At 29.0% G+C, this 27,114-nt stretch overlaps 1 protein-coding gene across 1 annotated transcript in view; it reads left to right on the forward strand.

Moving 5' to 3' along the window:
* The window catches only part of LOC105367856 (endoplasmic reticulum aminopeptidase 1), a 32,732-nt gene extending 16,265 nt beyond the window's left edge, over positions 1-16,467 (forward strand). The window contains exons 2-13 of the mRNA XM_011506683.1: positions 3,946-4,098; positions 5,158-5,243; positions 7,473-7,569; positions 7,649-7,731; positions 7,816-8,021; positions 11,507-11,705; positions 12,238-12,463; positions 13,002-13,564; positions 14,054-14,285; positions 14,477-14,882; positions 15,034-15,529; positions 16,185-16,467. Of these exons, the coding sequence (XP_011504985.1) occupies positions 3,946-4,098; positions 5,158-5,243; positions 7,473-7,569; positions 7,649-7,731; positions 7,816-8,021; positions 11,507-11,705; positions 12,238-12,463; positions 13,002-13,564; positions 14,054-14,285; positions 14,477-14,882; positions 15,034-15,529; positions 16,185-16,340 (2,903 nt within the window). The 3' untranslated portion in view covers positions 16,341-16,467. The remainder of the gene's footprint in view (positions 1-3,945; positions 4,099-5,157; positions 5,244-7,472; positions 7,570-7,648; positions 7,732-7,815; positions 8,022-11,506; positions 11,706-12,237; positions 12,464-13,001; positions 13,565-14,053; positions 14,286-14,476; positions 14,883-15,033; positions 15,530-16,184) is intronic.
* Positions 16,468-27,114: the final 10,647 nt, after the last annotated feature.

Raw genomic sequence — 27,114 nt, forward strand, 5'->3', positions numbered from 1 at the left:
TTCCCTAGCTCTAAGCACATGTTTTCTCGTGATCAATATGAAAAGAGAAGGAAAGCTTTTAATCTATTAGGTTTTATCAGTGAGCGGCACGATTGTACGTCCTCGCGAGGTTAGCGTCCCATCTTCGTCGTTCTATTTCACCTGCTTTTTCAAAGTAAATACCAAAGTAAATAAAGTAAAAATCCAGTTTTGATTATAGCATTTGCATTTTTAATTTCACTCTCGCTCGCTCTTTCAAACTTGGCTCTGTAGACATTTTTTAAGGAAATTTGTTTAGCCTTTGCCCTCGCCTATTCTATCCTATCTTTTTAGCCTAACTCATTAATTTTTCATACATACAAAAAATATTTTTATTTACGGCTTATAAAATAGCTACTCTGATGCGCACACCCACATATAATAAATTAAAAGCTTCGCTCATCTTTAAATTTACATGACTTCCTTCAATAATTTTTCATGCAATTTTTTTAATTATTTGTACATTGACCTATTGTACTTATACTTTTATTTACTTCATATAACATTTACAAATAGTAAAGTTTATGTGTATGTGAACAATAGCGCCTAAATGTAATTCAGAAAAACAAAAGCACGATAAAATTTATAATTTTTACACTAAAGTTATTTAGTTTATCGTACTAACGATAAATACAGAAAAGATTTAGAAATGCCGTGTTAGTTAATATAAGCGATTACATTCAAATTATTTTTATTATAAAAATTTATATAAAATTTTAACAAAACGTATTATTTTACAATATTCTAAATTTTTATCGCATATTCAGTTTCAATTTCAATACTTGAAACGAAAATAAATTATTATACTTATTATTATGTTTTTTCAATCATATTTTGAGAAATGGATTTTTGTTAAAAATTGTATTTGTACTTAATTTGTTTTAAAAAGTATTATATACGATATTCTATTATACTTTCAAACGATTTTCTAGAAAATCATCTATTTTAGAAAGATAAGCAGATAATATTAATATAATATCTAATGAGAAGGTCAAACTAAAAATTCGTAAAAATTCTTAGAAATATAGTTTAAAAATTTAAAAACATTTTATCAAATAATTTTGATATTTAAAGAGTCAATGGTCTTCGTATCTTCATTGGACTTTCGTGAAATTCAATTTGTATAACATACAAACAAAATCTTGCTCGTGCGATTGAAAACCAATCAAATACTATGTGATAAACCACTGGAGACTCTATTTTGCATAGAAATTCATGTATTGCGCCATTAGCTAATAAAAACAGGTGCATAATAAACTCAAAGGTTACCCAACCTCATTGTCATTAATGCTTACGTATTGTTACATGTATGCCGTATTCACGTGTCCGAAAATAGAATAAAAATAAAAAAAAATAAAAAAAAAAAAAAAAAAGCAGTAATGCACTAATTTGAGCCTAGACCAAACGTATGTACGATCATCAAACCGAAATGATTCGAATGGAAGTGCGTGTGAACGCCTTCGTGAATCGAGGTCGAGAAGTTGTGCAGAGCGACGGCAGCGAAAGGGTGCGACGCGAAATTCTTTATAAGCTCCGCATGTCGAAGAAGACGCCATAAAGGCGCCTCTCTCACTCTCACTCCTTCCTTGTCCGCCTTGCCGCTCTGCCTATCAACTGCAATGTCACAGTTTTTCTTACCCGCTATAATATTCTTTTTTAGTTTACTGTTACCAAGCAAACGTAATGTGGAACATAACGAATTTGGTTGTTTCCTCGGAGCTTTAGGGAAACTTAATGTATAAAGGTTACTTGTCTGGCTTATTTTTATATATCGTTTTATTGTATTTTAAATGTGCATTATTTAATATAGAATTATAATATTATCTATCTATCATGATTGTTGGAAAGTATCTTCTAGAACTTTGTATAGACTGATAGAATGTAATAATTAAAATTTGTACAAGAAACATTTACATCGATATTTTACTTATTTTTAAATAGCTCAAGTTCTAAATTTAGATTAAATTGAATTGGGTAAGTAGCTTAATAAGCTTTAAACAAGTTTAAAAAAAAAAGAAAAAAAAAAAAAGAACAAAAACCTTTTTTTTAATTTACGTATGTATTAGTATTATTAGAAGAATTGAAAAGGAAAGATATGTGTGACACTAATTTGAGAAAAATAATAAATATTGACAAGTTATCAAATATTTTTATTTCCTATTTGTCTTCGCTGAATTGATTAATTGTATTGATATCGCTTCAACCAAACTCGAATGAATCTGACATATGGCGATGAAAAAACAAAAATAATATTTTTTTCAGAATTAAAATTTATTTCATTAGAAGTATACAAACATCCATACTTACATCTGTCAAACACGATAATTAACGACATTGATAAGCTTTAAATAATACATATAATGCTATAACTATATATATATATATATATATAGCTGTAATAAAAAGTAGTTTTAATATTGTTTGTATTGATAGTTGAGTTATTTATAAACAAATCATTTAAAACTAACAACTTAATTTTAATAATTTCCTATAGATTTTCCTAATGATTATATAAATTTTTTTGTTAATTTTATGCACAATAAAATGCTTTCAAATATTTATCTGACATTAGTATTATAATAATATATGATTGATTAAAAAATAATAGAATACCTGTAATTAGTTGTCCTATTTAGCAAATTTCTTATTATAATAATCTCGAACGTCATATTTCTAGATTTTCCATATATTAAAGTGGATTAAAATATTTTAAAACGTATTGTTATGTTTATCTTTTTATATTGCATAACTCATCCACTCAGACGAAATTGGTCCGCATACACATATTTTTGTATTAAATATATCGTATTTAATTTTTCATATCAATGTTTTCATGATTTTAGTACAAAGTACAAATTTCTTTATCGTATTTTTTTTTTTTTTTTTTGTAATATCGTAGAAAAAAATACGTGATATTTTAAATTGAAAAATGGAATTTTGCACTAGCAATGTTAAGCTATTATTATAAATATTAATTTATGTTATTGGAAAGAATATTACAATAAATTCCAAACCAACGAAATGAAATAAAATGTATCCATTAAGAAAAAGGAAAATTCAACACATTTTCCGTAAGCAATAGCATCTCTACAGTCTCACTTAATTTGAGGTAAAATATATCTACGCTCACATAATATAAATGATTAATTAATTTGCTAAAAATTCTATAAATAAATTATTAGCATAATACATATTGAAATTGACAGAGGATAGTATATTTCATATTTTAGTGCTTTTATTGTAATATTTATTCTATGTTAAAATAAATATCCTAATTAATTCGAAAAATATTCATATTAATATTCATAAAATTACGTCAACTGTTTCAATTTGAATAATAAATGATGCATTTTTCTATTGACAATGAAGCGAAGCCGTAACATAAGAAGAAAAAATATGAAAATATCAATTTCGAACTTGTTAGAATAATGAGTATAAAACTTTTTTAACATTATTAAAATGTCTCCGCAAATTATACTTTAATGACAAAGCAGCCAAGACGCGGATTGGAGCATTTTGAAATTAAAAGTAATTACAATTGAAATTAAAGAATAATTGTCTCAAAGCTTTATTGAAATAAAATTATGGACATGAATTATATGTGAATTATGATACGTAGTGATACATATCATAATATCTTTTAAAGAATCAAGAGAAAAATGTTGGCAGTCCATAAATGTCTACATAATAAACTACATTTTAGAACTTTCATTAAATGCAAATATTCCACTTCACTCACTCAATCAATTAATATTCAATTCAATATACTAAAGATGTACCGTAAAGCAAAATGCATTCATTCGAGTTTCAATTGTTCGACAGAGCATTGTTTCTCTTTTAAATCGAAAAAACGTCAGAGCAAGTTAAAATGTAAAGGAGGATAATGACTTGTCACATATTTAATGCATGAAACTTCGTCTTTTCCAGGTGAAAGCAACCCGGGCTTACACAAGCGCAACATTTACGAGCAGAATGGCGTGGCTGTGTGCTCGCAAAAACGGGCCCTTTGCATCGCCACAGTCGTATTCGCGACACTTTTCGCCATATCACTCATCATTGCTTTCGCGGGACCACAAAATGGTAGGTGTACCGTTGAACTCGCCAATATGCGAATGCAAATGATTTTGAAGATGGTAGGTAATGGCGATGGGAAATAATATTATTGTAATGAATTATTATAATAAATGTGCGCGCTACGGTATGGTTGAAAGCGTGACTTTGTAATTGTGCGAATATTCGAAAACGGCGGTACATATTTCGCTTGTAATATGTCACTCTCGGGTATGATTGATGTTGTAATGAAAATTTTGAAATATGAGCCTCGCGAATTATTAAAGAGGACCATACACGAGCATATTATAGCGCCGATAAAGCCACGTTAATTTAATAAATAAATAAATAAATGTCGCTCCTCTTGCGAAGATATTATTTTAATTGATTACTGGTACGTCTGTCTCGTCCTGTATATATAATTAGTCGAAAATATTTAAAGTGCCTTTTTACGAATTACGGAAACTTATTATTAATCTGTATATATATATATATATATATATATATTAATAAATAAATTAATCTATATATAAGTATAATCTTTTAAGAAATTAGCAATAGAAATATCGTAATTCAGCTCATAAAATAATATGATAAATTAGCGATGATTTTAAAAGCTTCAGATTTTCAACTTCAATGTAGTAGATCTTTTTTTAATAATATTCAGTAATAGCATTTTAATGGTTTTACAGTTTATATTAAAAGTATTAAAAGCAATTTTAATATCACATCTTATAACTGTATCGTAAAAATTGCCAAATAAAGTCTATCTATTGACATTTTCATTTCATGTTGAGTGTGCATAATTATAACAATGTATACACTTCACTAATCATTACTCAATTTGATTAAAATACGCCTCTATAATGCTCGATTAAGCATAAATGAAAAATGAAGATAATAAGGTGTGAGCTTGTCCAATTTATTTGCACACTTAAAGCTCAGCAGCTCCGTAAAATTATCGTCAAAAGGTAGCAACGTACATAGATCACGATATACCCATCTTTCATTTTTATTTCATAATCATCGAATAAAAGGAAGAACAATTAATGTCGTTTTTTCATCTTTTTTTTTATTTATTTATTAAAGACTGCCCTTGCGCTGGAGAAAAGCCAGCGAACTTGGAAATCGAAGAGGATGAGGAAGGTAGCGAACCAATCGCGACCAACGGTGAGGTTAGTATTTACCCCCCAAGTTTTTCACAATCTTATTAATCAGCGTAGACTTTCCCCTCTTTAAATAACACAATATGCAAAATCATAATTGTTCTGTATATTTTCCACTCGTCCTGCCGCGCTCCTCATTATTCATTTCTATTAAATATGCGCTTTTATTTAACGCCAGACAGGTTCGAGTAATTAATTTTATTTTTAATTTTGTCTACGCATACATTCTAAATTAATAGCAAAATTTTAGCAAGTAGTATTATAAATATCTCGTCGTGAAAAATATGATTTAATAACGAGAGTCTTGGGCTTTCGAGAGACGCTTTTATAACGTGAAAAATATTCGGGTATTAACTTTGTATTTATGAAATGAGCGAGAATATTCTAATATCGTCTAGGACCATTAATTAAATAATTTTAACGTCGGTACGAGGCCGCTTCTCTTGTTGGTTGGTTAAAAAAAAAAAAAAAGAAAAAAAAAAAGAAAAAAAGAAAAAAAGAAAATAACTTTCAACCATATTTACACCGAATTCCGTGACTTTCTTCTCTCAATTTTAACAACGCTGCTGATTTATAAGTAATACGATGCATTGGTAAAACTCACAATCACACGTAAAAGTGGACATTAAACTTCTTCTTTGAATAAAAAGAGTTGAACTATCCGCACTGTAAAGTACGAGCATTGAAAAACCGACGATTCTCCCTTCAATGTACTTCAACTTTCTATAGTAGCGATGAAGCCGATGTGTCGAGTACACTAGAAGAGAACTTAACTGTTAACTCCCGGAGCGGAGTCGCGGACTTTGGTTAGAAAAGCTCGCGATAACCGTAATCGTATATCCCCTGATGGGATGCGCTCAATGAAAACAAACAAAGCTTCTCCCGCCTCTTACACGTACAAACGCTTAAATCGAGCGAGTGCACATTACCGACGATCGCACTGGCTGATTATACCGAGTTGACACTCAGCCGTTAAAAATCTTCCCGGCAGACGCAGCCACTCGCCGATAAATCAATCGCCAGGCGCTCCAGCCACTTTGGCTCGCTTTTATTCTCGTGACTTATCCGCGTGTTTGCCCTTCCCTACTCCATCTACCTTGCCATATCTACCTCGCCGCCACCTAAATCTCCAACCCCTGATTTTACGAGCCTATCAACGTACTTACCTCTCTCGAATATTCCTATTATGCCATACTCGATTTAATCGCCCGATGATCCATACGACGAATTTAACAAAAGCTTGCGCGGCACCCCCTCCCCCGATACCTCGTGAATAAGGACATGACTCCGTAAGCGTCGATATAAATTTATTCAAATTTTTCGGCTCTCCGATCGTTTCGTTCGTTATTATTCGTTTCCATAAGCTCGAACACTTCGTATTAAATAAAAAAAAAAAAAAAAAAAAAAAAAAAAAAAAAAAAAAAAAAAAAAAAAAAAATGTTGCCATTCACAAACATTGATATGCAATGTACTGATCATCGACTACTCCGATACATTTGCATATTGGCATTTATGTGGCATACTAATATTATGCAATAAATCAGAACGTGGAAAAATAAATGGTATTTTGTTTAATTCAATTCTCCGCTTAATTGCTATTCGTTTGCAATAAATAGATAATTATTAATAATAGCGGTTATTGATTATTATATTTCCTTTATGATTAAAAATCATTATATTCCGTTATATACTCGGCAATATTAATAAACATAAATCATTCAAGAAAAAATTTAATTAAATGTCACGTTTTTTACAAAATTAATGAAGAAACAAATCGTTTGGATGTTCACATAAATTTTATATCCCAAATAGTGTAAAAAAATATAAAATATTTTAAGCCTGACTTTAAAATTTAATTTTACATTCAATTATCACTGCACTAATTACTGCTCCGTATAAATATTCTGTAAACTATACCTCTGTTTCGTTTTATTTCATTATCCTCTGTGCACAAAGTGTCTTTAAAAGTAATATAAAACATTTACATTTTATTAAAGTTTTGTACAATATATAAACATTTTAATAATTGTACTAAAACTTGATTATTATTTTCTTTCTTCAATATTTTACTTTTAATTTAAGAATATTAAATCTAATTGATTTTATCTCTCATATTTTATACATCTGAAACGGCCGACGCCTTTGTGGTTATCAACTATGCTTTAGAAATTTCACTTGTAAGTTTATTTTATAGAATAACAATATTATTAATGAATACACTTGTTGTAATTGTACTAGATCTTCCCATGGGATAATGTCAGACTACCGAATTTCGCTCACCCGACGCGTTATAACATTACGATCCATCCGAATCTCACGACATTGGAAGTTAAAGGTAAACATAAATTGCAATTAAAATCATGTAAAAGAATAAATCCTGAACTAGCGATTATTAATCATGATAATATTCATAGGACAAGTTACAATCGAGTTTTACGTTGATCGAGAGACCAATTTTATCGTCTTCCATAGTAAAAATTTGACAATAAACGAAAAGGTAATGTTCTTTTTGCTATCGCATTAACTTACATAAATTACATTAAAACGCACAAAACTCATGAATATATTGATTTACTCAAAGATGGTGCAAGATCGAAAGGGCCACAGACTAAAGATTGCGAAACTCTTGGAATATCCAAAGCATCAGCAACTTTATCTCGAGCTCGAAGAGAGCAAATTTCGAAAAAGAGGGAACTACACAGTGCATCTGAGGTTCGTTTCGAAACTCAAAAACGAGCTCGAGGGCTTCTATCTCAGCAGCTATGTGAATTCCAACGGAGAAAAAAGGTACTAAATTATTATACAAAAAATTACTTGTCAATATTTAAATAATAATAACAGAATGTCGGTATCATTATTTTTTGCTGCATGCGTTTACAAGAATAAATGTTTCTACATATCAAATTGACTTACATATACGTGCGTGCGTGCGTGCGTGCGTGCGTGCGTGCGTGCGTGCGTGTATTCATATACATATACATAACTCATCATATTAATCGTATTAATGTACGTGCGTACGTGTGTAGGTGTGTGTGTGCTTAATTAAAAAATTTTATTTTATATGAATGCTGTATTTTTATTTTATATGCATTTCATAATATAATTCTATGCACAAACATCAACTTGCAGTTCCATATTTTATCATTATAAATAATAATTGACTAGTTTTATATAAAAATTTTATTGATTAATTCAAATAAAAATAAGTCTAATAATTCATTGCTAATTAGTATAATCGATTCTCTAAAAACATTAATTTTGCATCTGATCTTTATTTTACAATTAAAATGAGAAAATATAATTATGTAAAAATTAAAATTAAAATTAAAATTCGAACTTTGGGTAGTTTCTATGAAATTTTTGTATGACAAGGAATATCTATTACATCATATACTTCATTAAACAAGGAACAAATATACTTTTTATTTTGTTATACGATAATATAATTCATATATTCAGAAAACATCAATTTCGTGAGAATTATTTTCAATCTATAATTCAAATATTCGTATGTGAATGTAATTTCGTTAATTAATTTATACAGAATTCAAATAATAAATTATCAACTTGACAATATTTCAATCAACTTTTCATTATGAAACTAAATTTTTTTTTAACTATATTACGATTATATTCATTATAACAATAATAAGCTATTTATTATTTGTGACGGCTTGAACTTTTTTTATTACATTCAATTTTTACTCGATTGTCTATTTATATAAATATTTTTTTACTTGATACTTGTATAATAATCAAAATTCATCAAAATTGATACTAACTAATATTTTATTACTATACATATGATTAATACTATATATGAACTTCCTATAAAAATTAAACATATTAATAATACTATTAATACTGCAATATTTAAACCATAAATAGTTTATTTAATAAAATGCTTTATACTTTTAATGTATTTTTGCACTCGGAATAAATATTCAATAAAGACACAATTAGTTAGAGAGAATATACAAAATTAATTTTATAAAAATATTTGTAATAACTAATGTATATATATATATATATATATATATAAATAAATTTTCGTAAAATATTTAATTGATTGCGATGTCATATGAATGTTTATACAAAAATATTATTATTACTAAATAATTAATAATTATTATAATATATAATTATTAAATTTATTTCACGTGTGCATTTTTATCGTTAAAATTAACAATTCAATCTCCAATTATATTTCAATAATTCAATTAAGATCAACTATCAATTAATTTCTAGGAATTTTAATTAGCCTTTGTTTATACTTTAAGTAATGGATTTTCTTTTTTCTTCATGTTTGCATAATGTAATACGAAGGAAATTTAATTAGATATCTAAATAATATCCAATGTCCGTTTTTATATTACGTTCCTTTTTCATATTTTTATATATAATCCGGATGTTTATATTAAAGGATTCGAATTATTATATATACAGAGAAAATTATAGATTATTATAAATGTAGGAAAATAAGTCTAAAGTATACTTTATCATTAAACGGTCGTTTAACATAGCCACCTGACATTTTATTTTACAATTTTTTCAACGTACCTTTTCAGCATAGTGATATTTGCAAATGTTTTTTAATAGAATATTGTGTGGTATAACTTATCGATACGTAATGGGCCTTAATAGCCTAATATTCTAAAGATTAATTGTGCTAATCGTAATAAAGTAAAAAGTCTATTGATAATATACATTCAATGCTAAAGACATGTGATTCTTGTATAGCCATAAAGCCGTTACGAAAGAAAATATAAATAAATTGAATTTTCGTGTCACGTGACAATTGTTGTATTATTGCTGGGGACGTAAGAGTCGGCATATTCCAGGTAATAATCGATGGCAATTCGAATGACTGCGGCTAGTAGCAGTGTGAGAGAGCGAGAGCGAGAACGAGAGAGAGAGAGAGAGAGAGAGAGATTCTGAGAGAGAATGATAAGCAATTTAATTCCATCTCGAAGATACAGGGCATTGCGATCGAAGCCACAATCACTTGGCGACTATTGATTGAAAAGACCATTGCCGTACCGCACTTGTTGTACTCGTTCCCAGCTGTGACCAACGATTTTACAATTGTTCGACCTTCCCCGTTTTCCCTAAGCGCGCGTATCGGTAATTAGTCGAATGGCTGCAGCGCTATTAACGAAACCTCAATTGCATTGAATATTTACATCCTCCTCTTTAATCGCGACCAGCGAGTAATGGTCACTCGGGTCGCCATGGGGCTGACGATTATGGGACTTTCTTTACCTCCTGTCCCTTCTTCAATTTCACAGTTTTAACCGTGGCGACGGCTAATTAACAACTGCTTGCTAATTTTACGACATTGCCCGTCAAATTATTTAATTTATTAATTTCATTAATATAGTATATTCGTTAATTATAAAAAAAAAAAAAAAAAAAAAAAAAAAGACGACAAGTTATAGCGAAATTTTATTGAAATTTATAAATGATTTAGTGATGTATAAATAATGATATTAATCGTCATCGATATCAAAAATTTAAGATCCATTGTTATATTTTTAAATCTGAGACAATTAATTTCTTCATCTTAAAATTGAGTGAACGCATTAGGCCTAATTTTTGATAATTCTAAAGACTTGAGATATTTTCATAAGAAAAATTAATAATTGTGTCGCGTAAAATATGAAAAATAGTATTTTACTCATACTATTGATTTCATAAATTATCTTTGTCTTAGCATATTAATTATGAAGTTCGATGTGAATTTTAGTCAATCGTAATTTACAGTAACTGTTTATTTTATTATATTATTATTCTCAGTTATTATCAAAATTATAATTGAAGTCTGTTCTTCTCGACTCGTATTGGAAGATTACAAAGAGCCAAAGTATAAAATATTTGGCATTGAATTTTTTTCTATTAAAAATGAATTTCATAAAAATGATTAACGATAAAAAGTATATAACTGAGACTAATTTAGTATCCAATAAAAAAAAGTAACCAGCATCCAATAAAAACACTTAAAAACATTAAAAATATTGGAAAAATCTTTTACAATAAAACTCATACTTCAACGCAATGCTTTTTATAATGAATAATTTTACTTGCATGAACGTATGTATGTATTTCTGTACTTATATATTACGTTTCTATTATAAAACATTTCAGTTTTGCGAGCATCATTAATGTACGCCTCTTTTTTTTTTTTTATTTGTATTTAGGTAAAAATACGTTGCAATGTTGTTCGTGTTGTTCATTCATGACTCATACAGATGAAATTTTAATTTGTGTAAAAGCTTTTTCAACGGTCACAGATACCTGGCAACGACGCACTTCGAGCCGACCTACGCTCGCTCGGCGTTTCCCTGCTTTGACGAGCCGCACTTCAAAGCCAAATTCAAAGTGTCGATATTCCGGGACCGATTTCACATTGCACTCTGCAACATGCCGGTCGTCAACACCGAGGACGCTGGATTCTACATGGGTACTGGACTTGTGAGTAGAGCTTTTGCATTACCGAGAGATGAAACGTATGACAGTTACATTAATAAAGCACGTTTCAAGCTACTTAGACGACTATGAATTCGAGAAGTCTTGGCTGTTCCTATTGGCAGTCCTGCGAAATAAATTAAAGAACTTTGTCATTCGTAGTCGATTTATGTATAATGCAAGTTCACAATTTTCTCTAAAATACCAAATTGCCAATACGTTGACCTACAGATAATCCTAAAATAAATATCAATTTCCAATCATCTTAACTATTCAAGGGATAGAAAATAGCGATTCTTTATATATATATATATATATATATATATATATATATATATATATAGTTCGTATAAATTACTCATAGACCGATGTAAATCAATGCAATAAAGTTAGCTCGCTTGAAAGATAAAGTCGATTAGCCAGACGTCCTAAGACATGGAGATTTGTCGTTATCAAGAAGCATCCGATATCCGTCACTGAGATGCTGGTCGGAATCACGATTTTACTAGTCTCACGATAGGCAACCAACTTTTCGCAGCTGCGCGACGACTTCCAAGAGTCCGTGGAGATGTCGACGTACCTCGTCGCCTTTGTTGTCTGCGACTTCAAGCGCGTCTCGCAGATGACGCGACGCAATGTCAGCGTCAGCGTTTATGCAGCCGAAACGATGTTGCCACAAGCCACTTACGCTGTTAAAACCGCAGCCAAGACGATGGATTACTTTGAGTCCTTCTTCGGGGCTGAATATCCACTACCTAAGTTGGGTAAGCTTTCGTTCAATTATGTCCACGAATAATATTAAAGTAGAAAAATTGAGAGCTTGGGGGTGAATAATAATAATAATAATAATAATAATGTACATATTTAGCAGACTGTATATATATATATATATATATATATATATATATATATATATATATATAAAGAATCGCTATTTTCCATTATTATTAATTAACGATTGATCGAAAGTGTTTATACAGTCTGCTCAAATCTTTATAGCAAAGTATATTAGCTTTGATTATTATTATTATTATTATTATTTATATATATATATATATATATATAGTGGAAAATTGGATGAATTTAAGAAATTCAATCGCTAGTTTACAAATGAAAAATAATTACTTTTTATATATTGCATTTAACTGATACTTATATATTGGCATCTTGGCGCGGCTTATTTAAGTTAAAAATCGCCGCACGAAAGAAGCTGATCGAATGAAAATACATTGAGAAAATATCGTCCTCTATTATTGTGTTCGATATACCGAACGATCGATCGATTATTTATCACGTTTACAGACTTGATAGCCATACCGGATTTCGCAGCGGGAGCTATGGAAAACTGGGGATTAATAACTTACCGCGAAACTTCGATCCTCTACGACCCTAAGGAAACGTCAACAGCCGCCCACGAATGGGTAGCTGTGGTTGTCGCTCACGAGCTGGCTCATCAATGGTTCGGCAATCTCGTGACAATGAAATGGTGGAAGGATCTGTGGCTGAACGAAGGCGCCGCGAGCTTCTTCGAGTATAAAGGGGTCAACTTCATATCACCGGAATGGAGCATGATGGACCAGTTCATCCTTGACAAGATTCAACCAGCTCTGGACCTGGATGCTTTAGCAAGTAGTCATCCGATTAGCGTGCCGGTAAAGGATCCCGCGGAGATCGAAGCCATATTCGACACAATTAGTTACAACAAAGGAGCCTCTATATTATATATGCTCGAAGGATTTATTTACGAGGATGTACTCAAGGCTGGGCTTAACGATTATTTGAAAAGCCACGCTTATGGGAACGCCGATACGAATGATTTGTGGGCGGTTTTTACCAAACACGTTAATCGGACTTTCGACGTGAAGGTGAGAATTACGGAACTTGGAAGTTTCTAATCAATCCCCACTCAGACCCCAAGTTAATTTACGATGTAAAGCCCTATTCGCGCGACAAACTATCCAATTGATTTTTTGTAAAATTTAGTTTTACAATTCACTTGACTATTAATAATTGAATACTGATGTGCTTTCGGTAAGGAAAAACGCTCTTAATAACGTTCGATTGTAAAATAAGACTGTGCGAGTCTTTGGGAAAGATAAGAAAAAGAATATATTTACCATATGAAATAATCATTATAAGATTGTTATTGATATTGTTTAATTGAAATGACAAATAATAGAAAAAAAAGAGAGAGAAAGAAAAAAAAAAAATTCGTCAAAGATATAAGAAATTAATTATATCTAGTAATTATATGAATTTCACGAAACTTAATCTGCGTCATCGATTTATATCTCCTTCTTGCGATTGAATATATTAAACATTTACGCTTATCGAATGCAATGTAATTTTTATAGGCCATAATGGACACGTGGACACAACAAACTGGATTCCCTTTAATAACAATATCGAGAGAGGGAAATCTAATTAACGCGTCGCAAAAACGCTTTCTCGTATCTTCTCACGATAACGATACCGAAGTACTCGAATCAAAATCTCCATTCAACTACAAGTGGTACATACCATTAAGCTACTACACTAGTAAAGATCCTAAAGATATTCAGAATGTATGGATGAACATGACTGACGGTAATTACCTTTACGTTTATTAAAAAAAAAAAGAAAAAGAAAAGAAAGAAACTACCCTTAAAATAATGACCAACGATTAAACGACACAAGATAATAATAATAATTGATAGTAATAGTAATAGTAATAGTAATAATAGTAATAATAAAAATTATTATTATATCATAATATTAACAATATTGTTTGTTTACAGTGACGTTTGAAATCCCACCCGAGGTGGAGTACATTAAATGTAATGTCAACCAGACGGGTTTCTATCGGGTTTCGTATCCGGACGAAATGTGGTCTTCGATAATTCAAACTCTCCTCACCGACCATACCAAGTTCAGTCCAGCGGACCGAGCAAATCTTATCGACGATGCTTTCACGCTTTGTAAAGCCGGCGAACTCAATGCATCGATACCTCTCGAGCTTTCGCTTTATCTACTTAACGAGAGGGATTACGTGCCGTGGGCGACGGCCCTAAATTATCTACACTCGTGGAAGGAAAAGCTAAGCGAAAGCTCGGCTTACAAGCTCTACATCATATTCCTTAAGAAGCTGCTGACTCCCGTTACAAATTATGTCGGATGGAGCGACGAGGGATCGCACTTGAAAAAGTTTGTTATCTTCCTCGTCACAATTACAATTACATTCTCTTCACAATTCTATTCTAACTTCTTCATTCCCTCCATCCACCCACCCAACCAACCATCTAACATCTAATCCCCCCGCCCCGACACCTTAATCAACGACTCCAATGTATTTCAGATTACTCCGCATCTCGGTGCTCCAGTCGGCTGTGAATCTGCAGCTCGAGTCAGTGGTGAAGCCCGCGAAGGTTCTCTTCGACGACTGGATGCTTCGATCCAATAGCATAGCACCGAACATTCGGGACGTCGTGTACGCCGCTGGCGTGAAGTTCAGCGGTGAAACTGAGTGGAAATTTTGTTGGGAAACGTACCGCAAGACCCCCTTCCCCAGTGAGAAGCGCATTATGCTTCAGGCCTTGGGAGCGACGACGGACCCCTGGCTGCTCCAGCGGTACCTGCTGCAGACATTGGACAGGAGTCAAGTCAGACCTCAGGACGTGGAGACAGTGATAGCCGCGGTGGCGAAAAATCCCGAGGGAAAATTACTAGCCTGGAGGCATTTGAAAGCCCACTGGCCTCACATTCAAGGTCTCTTTGGTAATGGATCTCTCACGATGGGCGGGCTCATTCACGTTGTTACCTCGGACTTTTTCACCGAGTACGATTACCAAGAGGTATGATCGAGTTGCCAAGAGCTCGTTTAAAAATTTCCTACTTTTGCTAAAGCAATCGGAAAGCAATTGATCGGAAAACCACATTAAGCCTGATCAACCTTTAAAGCGACTATTTTAACGCTTCTTTACGGCTATTAAATTTTAAGCTTCGCCTCAAGATAGCCGAATTAATCATTTGCTTTAGCTTCTATTAATCAGCTCGCAATTATTGCTTACCAGCAATATATTAAGTAACGAACAGTGCTTAATTTTTTCTTTATCCTTTTCTTTTTTCATCTTTTTCTTTGATTTTTTATACGTTGGGTATTTTTTATACTTTGAGAGTGTAGGACAAATGTAAATAATTGTCAAAAGACTGAATCTATATTTTCACAACTAATAAAAACACGCGCAATGATCGAATGCTCCTATATGCATAGTAATTTCATCTAAATGCAATAATTGGCTTTAATGTGACTGCCAAGAAATAAGGTATGTCGAATGGCTGTCACAATGACATGACAATGTGACGTCGATAAGTACGATTAATTACAAATGGCAGTTGACGACTGTAAAAATTTTATTCGGCCAATTATATTCAACTATATTTAATTATTATGTCATTTAAGATTAACGAGTCTTTATAAAAGATAAATAATGCGAATATTATTTTTAGGTGAAGGAGTTTTTTAAGGATGTGGACGTGGGTAGTGGCCAAAGAATGCTGGACCAAAGTCTTGAAACGATAAAGTTCAATATCCACTGGGTTAAGGAAAATGCGGATATGATCGATGAATGGCTAAAAAATTATTTAAATAAGAATGCGAGTTAATCTAATTCACAACTTTTCACCCGTAAAAGTAAAATTATAAATATTATTTAAACGAAATACCGTCTATGCTCGTTGCGTATTATTATAATTTGCATATTTTTTTTCATGGAAGACTTTTTCCCGGTAAAAGAAATCTTTCATATCACATATGACGAATAACTATTAATTTATATAATCTAACTATATTGCATAAGCAATTTAATTTATTGATATTCTTTAGGGCGTAATACATATGCTATACTATCATATATCAATTTTCTTCACATTAATGCTTTTAAATATAATTTTAATTTTAAAATAACTGACTAATTTAAGTTAAGTTTCCGAAAATTTTTCATACGCAACTTCGAAAATTGAACAACAAAAAAATAAATAAATAAAAAAATTAAAGAAAAACAAACAAAATAAAAATAATTACGACTGATGCATACGTAAAGATTGAAAAAGCGATGAAAAATTAAAAAATCAATCACGCGTTTTGTAAGCAAGTGTTCGTGTAGCATATCAAATGGGGAAAATGGCTTCAAGACATTTCATGATTTTTCTCGATCTGTCTTGAAAGAGAAATTAGTCGATAAATTTAGAATTCAATGAAAAGAAGAAGAAAAAAAGAAAATTAAAATGTAAATTTCCTTTTCTTTTTTTTTTAAGTTCTACCAGGACAGAAATCGAATATTTTACTATTCTATGTCTTAAGATAATGACGATCGTGATTATAATGGCAATGCAAACGTGGATGATGTAATTTAGATAATACGTGAATGTAGCTTTGCGCGCTATGCATTATTGTATGTAAATTAAAAAAAAAGAAAAAAAAAAGAAAAAAAAGTGTCTCAAATGCCTAGCAGTGAAATCTCGCTCAAGGAAGAATTTTTTCAGCAATCGCATACAACTTTGTTCTCGTGGCACAATTTATAATCAATACGTCATAACTGCTAATTATTATACGCGTATGTGAAGCTGAATAAATACTTTCAATCTTTATAATCCGATCCACATGTTTATTTAAACATTTGCTTATTTACAATTATATTACTTATAATGTTCAATCCATTAACTTAAAAAAATACGATTTATTTTTCACACATATACCAACTAATTGATATACAAATTTTCATATTTTTATCAACCTCGAATAATAAGTAAGAATGAAGTGTATAATTATATTTTTGTGACTTTAAGCATAAGTAGAATTAATTTTTGTATATTTTTTTTCTTTGAAAATTATTATAGTTATGATTATATATATATATATATATATATATAGATAGATATACAAAAATTCTAATCTAATTTTTAATTTAAACATCTAGCATTGCAAAAGTACTGTAACACCAAAATAGTTACTAACGACTTTACATTAATGATTCCATGCAATAATTTATGAAAGTTACTAAACTATTAATTACTTTTCAATTTAATACTCGCTAATTACAATATAATTCCATTTTTAATGAAAGTCAATAAATATTAAGTTAACGGAAAAAAGTCCTTTTATAATTCAGTCGGAACTACCCATTATTATAAACTATTATCCCTTATTTTATTCTATTAAATAACTTTTATCAGTTACATTGAACGTATACGAGAAATAATATAAATTAATATGAAGATTATAAGCTCGTAAATTCATATTCGTCTTTGATAATAAAAGAAACATTTGGAAATTTTTTAACACGCAATACGTGTACATTGCAAGAATAAACCGAATTATTATATATTTATCTCTGTAATACATAAAGAAACTTTTCATACACTAAATAATTATATATCGTTCATCAATTTTAACCTTTGCCGACTGATTTATTAAAAGTTTCGCAATATTAAAAAAAAAAAACAAAACAAAAAAAAATGCGAAAATCCTACTTCGTTAAAATAAATAACGTTTCCCCCGTCCGCATTGATAAAAAAAAACTTATAAAATACTAAATAAGATATAAAAATATGATATCTCGTCTCTCTTCTGTGTACGATTTCTTCTTCTATTATATCTGCAGTAATATTGTTTAAAAACAAATCACTCGTACGGTGTTCAATTTATGGGAATTGTTTTAACATTATCAATGTTACATTAACAACATCAATACTGTTAGAAACGATCTTGATCGATATAACAGGAATCAGTGATATAAATTTCTGCATAATTGATCGAAAATACGTTTAAATATTGACAAAACTTGTATCCTAAAATAGGACCTTAAATAGAACAAGAAATTACATAACGCTTAAACACATAGAGAGCACAAAAATAATTTATGTACTGTAAATACACGTATAACTAATGGAACGAATAGACGTCTAAAAATTAAACTAAATGTGATGAACCAAATAATTATGGGCAATAATTTAGATAATTATTTTCATTCGAATAATCGAACGCTCTTTGTTTACATTAGTCATAAGAAATTAAAATATCAATGGTAAATTAATCTGTGAAAATAAAAATGTACTTGTTTTATTTTCTTTTTTTCTTTTATTTTGTTTATTTATTTATTTATTTTTTTTTTTTTTTTTTTTTTTTTTTTTTTTTTTTTTTTTTTTTTTTAAAAAAAACAAGTATATTGATATAGACATCAATCTATATAAAATTGTATATATTAGTACAGACTGTATAGTAGTCAAGAAATGTGACAATTAGTGTTTTTGTATCATGTAAATTACATATAATTAACGTAACAATTTGATGTGCTAGATTGCCCATAAAAAAAAATAATATAAGCAGACTAAAGGAAAAAAAGAAAAAGTCTCACGGAAAGTCTAGAGGTTTTTATTCTCCAAAGCTTCCACCCGTACGCAAATACGCACGTATCGCTAACAAACCTATAGATTTTGATATATGCTTTAGGAAAAGAAAAAAAAAAAAAAAAAAGAAAGAAAGAAAAAGCAAAGCAAAAAAGACGAAGAAAAAGAAGAAAAAATAAATGCTGTGGATTATAATAAGTCGACGCACAAAAGTTTAAAAGATGAAAATTTACAACAGCAAGAAAGAAAAAAAAAAGTGAAAAACATGCATTCTCTCCCTTAAACATTGTAAATAGCCTATTTTTTCACCGAAGACAAGAATGAAAAGTAAAAAAATAAAAAATAAAAATTCTTCATTAAAGAATGCGTTGAGTTGATTAAGAATGATCGAGTGATAGACATATGGGGCGGCGACAATTATAATGACAATTGTAATGTGGCTATGCAATATCGATTGGCCTATTATATCGCCGACTATTGTAATTAATGTACCAATGTGCGTTGCGTCGTATGTAAGTAAGTAAGTAAGAGCGAATCGTAGATAATTGAATTTTACAACAGCTAACGAGAGGAGTAACTGTATTTTTTGAAATTTGCTGTAAAGCAAAGATAATAGTATTTGAGATATTGCCGTCGTTACCAAACTAGAATCTCAATATTTTTTTAATCTGTAAATTTCTTTCAGGACTCGTATCTATATATGCTATCATTAATTAATGAATTTATATATCTATTTATTTATTTATTTATTTATTTAATTCTCTATTTATTTGTTGCTACATGCGTATAATCAATTTGTTTACGTTTCCTCGTTAAAAAAAAAAAAAAGGTAAAAATGCAAGGTGTAAATGTTCGAAACGGTGTCTTTTGAAAACTTTGAAATATAAGCATTCATATTATTTGTAATTAAGGTTTTTAAATAAATACTCATACCCAGTATTACCGACAACGCTTATATTTTAATAATATTATGATCTTGTAATACTCAATTATGCGCAGTTATTTGGTAATTTCAAAGGGAAAAGCACTGCTTCGAAAGCTGAAATAGCTGAAAGTTGAAATAGAGGTGTTTTCATTTTGCGCGCTAATTAATATTAATTATACATGCGTTCAACTGACTAAGCAAGAACATAATATACTGAAATTCTCACGTACTAAATCATTGATTTACTATTTTCTAAATCTAAATCATACGTATTTATAAGTAGAGACAAAAAGGAAGAAAGAAAAAAAGGAAGAAAAAAAAACTGAGGAGAAAAGTCGATTTTCAATGTTCGATGCCAAAACACTGTCGTATTTTAATCAATCTATATTTAATTGTACGAATAATCGTTTAATCGAAACGGTCAAATCAACAATTCGGCTTCTTTATACATGTTTCGAGTCGAGTATCGATGTAATATTGCAGTGAAAGAGGGAAAACACAAAAAATGCGGATATTCACACGTTAAGACTGGACACCAGAATAAGAGTTGATTATTATAAATATTATGAATTAGAGTAGACTTATATATATATATATATATATATATATATATATATATATATATATATATATATATATACATATATACATATATATGTAATATATGTACGTATTTATGTATGTATGTGTGTATGTATGTATGTATGTATGTATGTATTTTGTGCAATCATGAAACGGAGCAAAGGGTTTTGCGTATTATTACGGTATACATATTATTAAGTAAGTTAAGAATTAAAGAATTAATGAATAATTATGGGCTATTTCTTAATTTTGAACGTTTAGGTAAAAAAAAAAAACATTGATCTAATATATCGTTCGATGCATTAAAGTGAAAATTTCAAATTCAATTTGGGCGCAAAAGCTTTTAATGTCTAAGAATAGAAATAATAAGTTCTTTAAAGGCCTTCGACGGTATTACAAAATCTTCTAATGTAGAAAAATATTCAAAATGACCAAATAAATTTATTACACAAATTAATAAATGAAAATTGCTGAAATTCAGATATTTAATAATATAAGAAAAGCTAAAGTCGTTGCACTTAAAATTATAAATCAGCTGGATTCATCAAAAGAGAATTTCAATTTAAATTATTTAAATTATGAAAAAACATTTGAAATAATATAGCCTGACATAAATATAAATAAAGTGACGTCGTGAATAAGAGAGGATGTATCCTTATATTCACGTAACTTTTAATTAAAAATACTGTGAAAAGAAATACCTACGTCGGTATAAGTGATTGCCGATACTCTATATACTGTATAATGTTGTCATAGATATTTTATTGTATGAAAGAAAATTACAACAACAAAAAAACTAATTAAATAAAAATAGAAACTGTAACGAATGAAGTGAAAAATGAACAAAATGAACAGTGCTACCGAGACATGTATGGGCGTACAAATTAAATATGTATATATATATATATATATATATATATATATATATATATATAGATTATATGTTTAAAATATAAAAAAAAAACAATGCAGTTCGATTTATTGTCACTATATACCTGTCGTAATTTCCTTTGATATCAATTATAAATCCTTGTTAGCTACTCAAATGAAATTTTTTAAATGTTTACTATTTAAAACACCTACGCACACTTTCAATATAATAATGTACTTTAAGTTATGATTTAATTAATTTTTTATTTTTTAATCTAATGATTTATGAAGTTATTTTATTTTTATATACAAATACTAATGTGTATGTTATTCCTTTTTTAAATTACTTATAACGTAAACATTTTATTCTTTAAATAAATAATTTTTATCTATATATATAGTTAGTATATTTTCTGAAAATAAACTTATATACAGATTATCTACTTATAAATTGTTTAAAATATATATATTCTAAAAATAGAGTTTATATGTAAAAGAATACCTAATATAAATGCTGAAATAGACAATTTCATTGTGTAAATAATTAGAAAAACTATCTTTGTACGAAAATAACTTTATAAAAGATCTATAAATGTTTAAAATAGAAATTCTATGTTTTGTTTTAACTGAAATATTATAATTAATATAGTAATATTAAATTTTTGGTTTTTTTGGTTTTTTTTTTTTTTTTTTTTTTTTTTTTTTTTTTTTTTTTTTTTTTTTTGTTAACATCTTTTAACACGATATAATACATTATATGTTTAATAAAAATTATTTCATTCTTATTTGAGTGAATAGCTTTACCTATATAAGGTAAATACTTGTAGCGTATGTTTAATTTACCAACTTATCGTTACATTAGAAATATATATATATATTTTTTTTAACTAATCCACCATATATACGCGTTAATTCATTGAATGAGTTGATTAATACTAATATTTCTAATTATTTTTCGAAATTAATTTTGTATTATTATCTTTGATAAGATAATTTATGGTGAAGTAAATGAGAATGAAACGATTCGCTAAATACTAGACAAAGGTATTGTAAAATTTCAAATGCTAATAAAATATTAATTCTTTATTATATAAAAAAATTTTCAATATAAGTTGTGATAAAAAGTTGGAACAAAAACTACAAAACAATGTTTTTTTCAACATTTTTAATTCATCCACATAGTAAAAATTAACGATATACCGTTTCACTTTACGTCAATAAAGCATCGTGAACGTATTTAGAATAAAATTATTTCTAAAGATAATATTAAAATTAAAATAATCGTTTAATTGTAGGAACGATATGAACGAACATTATATTAAATAATCACTATTATATTTATGAATTATTGTAATCGGAAATATTATCCAGAGTGTTCGAAGGATCTATCGTCGTTTCTCGTTGTTAATACTCATTGGCGTTACATCAATTAGTTTAGGACCAACGATGTGCAGCTACGACCAATGAAGTGAAACTACGAAAATTGATATTGAGAAGGGAAAGGGAATCCCTAATTAATCATTGTGCCAGTCGTATCCTCACAAACAGTCCGTACATAAGATAAGATGAAAATAAAGTGAACGAGCAAGGAAATGAATTGGCATGACGTTAAACAAACTTTCTCACTAACATTGATTTATACATTTTGTCAAAAAGACTAGATACGCGCAATTTACATTAAAGAACGCGAAGGTGTCTGATGTCTCTGAGTGTGGCTGTTGAAATCGTTCTTAAAGGACAATAAATTTCGAGCTTCCTTTAACCGCTTATTATCGTCTTATTATCGTATCTTTTGATTCGAGTGTTCGGCGAATACTTTCGCGTCAAAATATTACGACACGCATTCCTGATTAATCGCCACTCGAGTACAACAATCTACAAAGATACATTGGGTAACGTACTGGATACCAAGATTTGCCGTAACAATTATCTAGCTTTCTTTGCCCTTGAAAATTTCTTTGTAACCTTTCAATCTATTTAAACGCCTAATAAATAGGCCATCCTAAGGTATAAACACATTAGCCTATTGAAATAGTGCGGTACTACTTTTTATTTCCTTTTCTTTCTCTTAGCAATTCTTACAATATGATGTTACATGATATTTAATTTTTTTTTTTTTTTTTTTTTTTTTTTTTTTTTTTTTTTTGATTATTTTATTGATTTTTCTACTACCACTATAGTATGGCTTCTTTGTGCTTTTCGTTTGATTTTATCTTTGCGAAAAGCTACAAATTCGATGCGATGAGCTCTTTAGAGAAATCCTTCGTATTGACTCTAACAAAATTATACAATGTGTGGAGAAAGTCAACTACTAATTAATTTTGTAAAAATATTCTCCTACCCTGATATAGCTTATCGTTATAATTAAATTAATATATAATTAAATAGAATTGAAAAAAAAAGGTTTACTATTTATTGTAACTACTTAATGCACTACTTTGCATATCAAACAAATATTTTTTTTTTTACATTTTCGTAGATTAGCGGAAGGTTGTAGGAGCATAGGTGAAGATCGAGTTAGGCAATTAATAAGAAGATGCCTGCATTATTCAATGTCAGAAAAATTACTTATAGCCGATAGAATTCTTTGTGCACCGTTAACAATAGAGCTTAATGACAATCAAAACAACGATGATTTGCAATTTCTCTTTATCAAATGACGTAAAAAATTTCAGTTTCTTAAATAATGCCATAACGTTGGGATCAAGGATCTAGATATTTAGAATTAGATAAATACTTCTGTTGGTACATATATTTTTTACCGTTGATCGACATTACGAGAAAATCTTTATCCAATTGCAGAAGATGAAAATCTTAAAAAAAAACCAGTGTAATACATATCATACTAATACGAAACCATCTTACTGATGAAGTAAACGAGCAAATAGAAAATCAACTTGAAGACCGACAGCTGAAAACGAGCTCTGTCCTGAATAAGAGAGAGAGAGAGAGAGAGAGAGAGAGAGAGAGAGAGAGAGAAGGAAATCTTATTGTTTGGCTTAAAGACGCCAAGTATAAAAAAATCCAAGCAATTTCAAGATTAAATTCCATTTTTAATGCCACCTAACAGAATATATTAATGAAAATATACTTTAGACTTTTTTTTATTATTTATCTTTAACACACTCGTGTGTCTGCTAAATCTGAATATCCTATCATAATACTCTCCATATAGATCCTTAAATTTTCTTTGATGTAGGCTTACTTCCTTCTCTATGCGGACGTCTATATTGAAATAAAATTGCAATGTTGAATATGTTTAATATATACGTATAAAGTTACAGTATAAATTATTACTTATTTCTTTATTATTCTCTTGACGGGCAGCGAATATTTAAAAAATTACAGCCACATTTTTCACGAGTTTAAACTAATTAACGATTTAAAAAACTTAAATTAGAGAATTACCAAAAAAAAAAATATAATTACTAAGAACTTATAAATATGTAACACCGCTCGGCTCAGATTTAGATAACAATTATATCTTTTTGTATTTGTTCATAATTCAACTGATAATTGAATTTCTTTTATTTCCTTATCGCTCCTATGCTTTTAATTCACTTACTAGATTATTGAAACAAACACTTGTATAAATATTAATATTACAAGAACTTTTTAAAATTAACATCTTACAAGCTACCATTTAAATTAATGTTATTCCGCTTTGTAATGCAACTATCAGCTTTTTCATATGTAATAAATAGATTCTAGTAAAAATAGAATCGATCAACGAGATTTTCGAAAGAAAATGGATTGAAATAATTTAGCTCGTCATGACTTTTCCTTAAAGACTCATTAAAACAACATGAGTTTATAACGATAATAATAGACAATTATTAATGTGATAATTTGTGTTTACATGAAAAAGCCAAAACCGTTTATTAATTAACACTATTCATTAAATGAAACATAAATATTTGAAATTTTCTTATTTTATTTCTCTAGTTGTATTTTTGTATATACACCTGAATAATCGGATAGTTTTTACTAAATATTATTTTACTTACATTTATCTATATAAATGTGATTTTAAAATAAGTAAAGAAAATCTTATTTTAGAATAGAAATTTTATTTTATAATTAAATCAACATAATTTTAAATTTTATTGAACAAAAGATGTTACTTTCCATTAGTTGACGAAGCATTGAAATTTACATTCCAACTATAATTTTCGTTAAGTTCGTTTATATGAAAATAAATTACCTTACGTCAAAGTAATTTCATTCCACGTTAAAATATAATATATTTGAACAATATTTTATTTATTTCTTCTTTTTAAACCGATGAAGAAAATTAATTATTAAAAATATGAAGAAGCATATATGTTCTTGATGTTTTTCACTCGAAGTATTTTAGTCAGAATACAAAATTATTAACAAAATAAATATTAATTTAATTTATCCCACAAGATTACATTTAGATAACTGAAATAAATGTATAATATTAATAAGATTAAAATGTTTACAAAGTTCTTCTTATTTTAGAATCGTTTAACTCTTATTCAGTAGATAGTAAAGTAAATGTACTCATATTTTATAAATATATTCATTTATTATACATTTTTTAACTTTTATACAATATTTTATAATATTTTTCTCTAAAGAAAGAATTTTTATTTCCACACTCAAGGGACTTCGATACACAACTTGTAGATTATCAATGAAAAACTATTATAATTTCAAAATGGCCGAGAGAAATATTTTATTGAAAGACATTTTGAAATGTTTTTAAAATTGTTCACACACGTGTATGTAATTTTGATAATTACGATAAGATTATGATGATTGTAATGAGCTTTTGCTATTTCGTAAAATATATTTATAAACATATTCCAAGCCTAAAACTGATATTGACAACAAATAACCACAAATTAAAAGAATTATTAAGTCAAATGTTAAAACACTCATGCCAGATTGTACGTTTACCTTTTTCACCGTTAGAATACGATTCTTTTTATTCAATGAAATTCGTAGTACTGCGGAAGTAATGATTTTTTTAATTACTTTATTAAATTTTTCCACGTACGGTGATGCGGTTTTATAAAAGTATGCGATATTTTCACAGGAGAAGTCACATTTAGATATAATAAAATCTCCTTTATTTTCTGAATTAACGTAGGATGCAATGTCCTCTGCAATTAGACAGATACGATCTTTCTTTATTGTTAAATAATGAAGGCAGTTGGTAAAATTCTGCTCTACGTGAATGTCCAGATTAGTAATATTTGGAAGTATATCACTGCTTGATGAGAGAGACTTTTTAAATTCACTGAAAGTATATACCGTAAGATTAGAATGGATAATATCCTCGATGCTATCAAACGCCAAGTTGGCGCTAATTATTTGAATGTTCATTATTTCCATAAAAATACTGTTAAAATATCGCAGCGAGATAAAAACAATAATAATAAAAAAATATCTTTCGGAAAATTTCACTGGAATTTTCGGTACTGAACTGCCGAAAATTGTACCAAGCACATAAATACAATGCCACGCTGAATGATTAAAGTGCATAAAACCAATCGTTATAGCAATTATTATAACTAATATCAAAGCAATAATTGGATCGACCATTACATTTTTCGATATACCGATATAGGTTATTGGAATAACAGGTGCGACAGCAACAAATTTTGAACACTCGTATATTAGTCC

The sequence above is a fragment of the Ceratosolen solmsi genome, unplaced genomic scaffold (assembly GCF_000503995.2).
Source record: "Ceratosolen solmsi marchali unplaced genomic scaffold, CerSol_1.0 scaffold6, whole genome shotgun sequence".
Taxonomy (NCBI): domain Eukaryota; kingdom Metazoa; phylum Arthropoda; class Insecta; order Hymenoptera; family Agaonidae; genus Ceratosolen; species Ceratosolen solmsi.